The sequence below is a fragment of the Arvicola amphibius genome, chromosome X (genome assembly GCF_903992535.2).
Source record: "Arvicola amphibius chromosome X, mArvAmp1.2, whole genome shotgun sequence".
Classification (NCBI taxonomy): domain Eukaryota; kingdom Metazoa; phylum Chordata; class Mammalia; order Rodentia; family Cricetidae; genus Arvicola; species Arvicola amphibius.
In genome coordinates this window covers 1,517,295-1,519,252 of record NC_052065.1, presented here as the reverse complement: position 1 = coordinate 1,519,252, position 1,958 = coordinate 1,517,295, and the positions used below count along the sequence as shown (strand labels likewise).

At 45.3% G+C, this 1,958-nt stretch overlaps 1 protein-coding gene across 1 annotated transcript; it reads left to right on the top strand.

The window, feature by feature from the left end:
• The first annotated feature begins 308 nt into the window (after nt 1-308).
• On the top strand, nt 309-1,658 carry LOC119804922 (E3 ubiquitin-protein ligase RNF168-like). The gene has a single exon (XM_038316704.1). The coding sequence runs from the start codon at nt 309-311 to the stop codon at nt 1,656-1,658; it is 1,350 nt and encodes a 449-aa protein (XP_038172632.1).
• Nucleotides 1,659-1,958: the final 300 nt, after the last annotated feature.

Below are 1,958 nucleotides of genomic sequence, written 5' to 3'. Positions count from 1 at the left end.
TTATCTAAAACAATATAGAACGACAATTCCGAGTCTCCTCCGAGGGATACATTAAGTTAGGAAGTAGGAAGACTGGCTAAAAGCTCTCGCTTAGGGCTGACACACGGAAAGAAGTTCTAGAACGTTCCAGGAAGCAATGGGGACGGGGAGGGGGGCACGGAGGGGCAGCATGGCACGTAACCGGATATCAACCACACACAGCGGAAGTGCCCAGCTAGCTCTCTCGGCGCCATTGCTGTTGCCGCTAAGCACGGAACATCCAGACAGGCGGCTGAGGTACTGGTGTAAATTGGGACTTACTTGTTAAAATGGCCTTATCTAAAGACAAGGCCTTGAGTTTAGATGACTGCCAGTGTCTCCTTTGTCTGGAATTCCTCATAGAGCCCATAACTCTGCCTTGTAAGCACACGATGTGCAAGTCGTGTTTTAAGGCAATTCTCCAAACACTATTTTCATCGTGCCCCTTCTGCCGCACCCCGGTCTCTTCATGGGCTGGGGACCATACTCAAATAGATCGTCTTATCAATGAGGAACTGTGGAAGAGAATTCAAGAAACGTATGCAGACGAATGCAGACGGAGGGACCCTGGGGAGGAACAGCCGCCGTGGGTCTTCAGGGCTGCTCTGCCAGCTCAGGTGCTAAGTAATCCCGGGGAATTGAGGAAAGAATATGAAGAGGAGATTATGAGGATGGAGGCTGAGCGCCAGGCCACCATGGAAAGACAAACCAGAGCTTCTGAGGAATACATAAAGCAGTTATTGGCAGAGGACATGCAGGAGGAAAAATTATGGGCAGAAAAGCGCAGATTGGAAGAACAAGGGCAAAGGGAGGAGGAGGCTAAAAAGCTCAGCATGGGTGATACAGCGACATCCCCAAGAAAGAAAAAACGCAAACTAAAACATTGTGACAGTGTCCCACAGCATTCCCTTCTACAGTCTCAGCTTGAGTCAGCATCACAGTATGACGCTGTGCAAGATGGCAAGAAGATACCTGTGAAAACTGATAGTGATGGGAAGAGCCGTATGGGACAGAAAATGAAAACTAAAGAAAATATGCCAGCGGCCACCGGGTCAAGAGGTCCTGAGACCCCAAACCAAGGTACTATAAATGCACTTCGTGCTTTGTTTTACGACTATGATGTGAAAGTGGGCACTTCGGAATATGACGGAGCAAAACCAAGCTGCTCTAAGCACCTCTTTGATGTTCCACTTAAGACCATTAGACTAGAAGAAGCTACTGCTGACTCTTCTTCCGAAACAGAGAGTGCAAGCAGTGTATCGGGCAAGAGCGAGGAAATTGGAAACAGCACAGCTGAGGCGAAAGATACAATGTCTCACCCTTCGAGCAGTAAACATACTAATAAAAGAAAGCATCAGGAATCTTCACCTGAGGCAGCTGGTGAGCCTGGCACTTACCTTGAAATGTCCCCCAAATCTTCCTTAGAAGAAGAGGAAACAGAAGACTTTATCATCAAAAGGCTGATAGAGTTGGAGCATCTGTATTTTGAGAGGCGTCAACAAGAAGAACAAGATAGAAAATTCGCATTGGAGCTTCAGAAAGCATTGGATAAAGAATGGAGAGAAATGCAGGGTGACTGCAATGCCTTCCCTCCAGATACTTCAGCCAAAGGAGAGGTTTCCAAAGATAAGGATATCTGAAAGGTAAAGTAACACAAAGTATTTAAGATTTAAATTAATCACCTACCCAAAAGACGCAGTAGAAGCATTTAGCTAATGTTAGTGGGGAAAAGATGCCAAACTCTGCTAGAGAGGATGAGAATTAAAAACAAAGTTTTCTTTGACCATTGCCACGGGATTCCCAGAATAGTGATTTTCAAATATTTTGAGAGGTAAACAAAATAATGCCGGGGCCGAATGTTTTGAACCCTAACACTGCACTGAGAGTTGTCTTTTTATGATAGAACCTATTAATGTATCATTAAATATTTAAAATTGTCA

Excerpts from the sequence above, each read along its gene's own strand:
- LOC119804922 (XM_038316704.1), top strand. The coding sequence starts at position 309 with ATGGCCTTATCTAAAGACAAGGCCTTGAGTTTAGATGACTGCCAGTGT.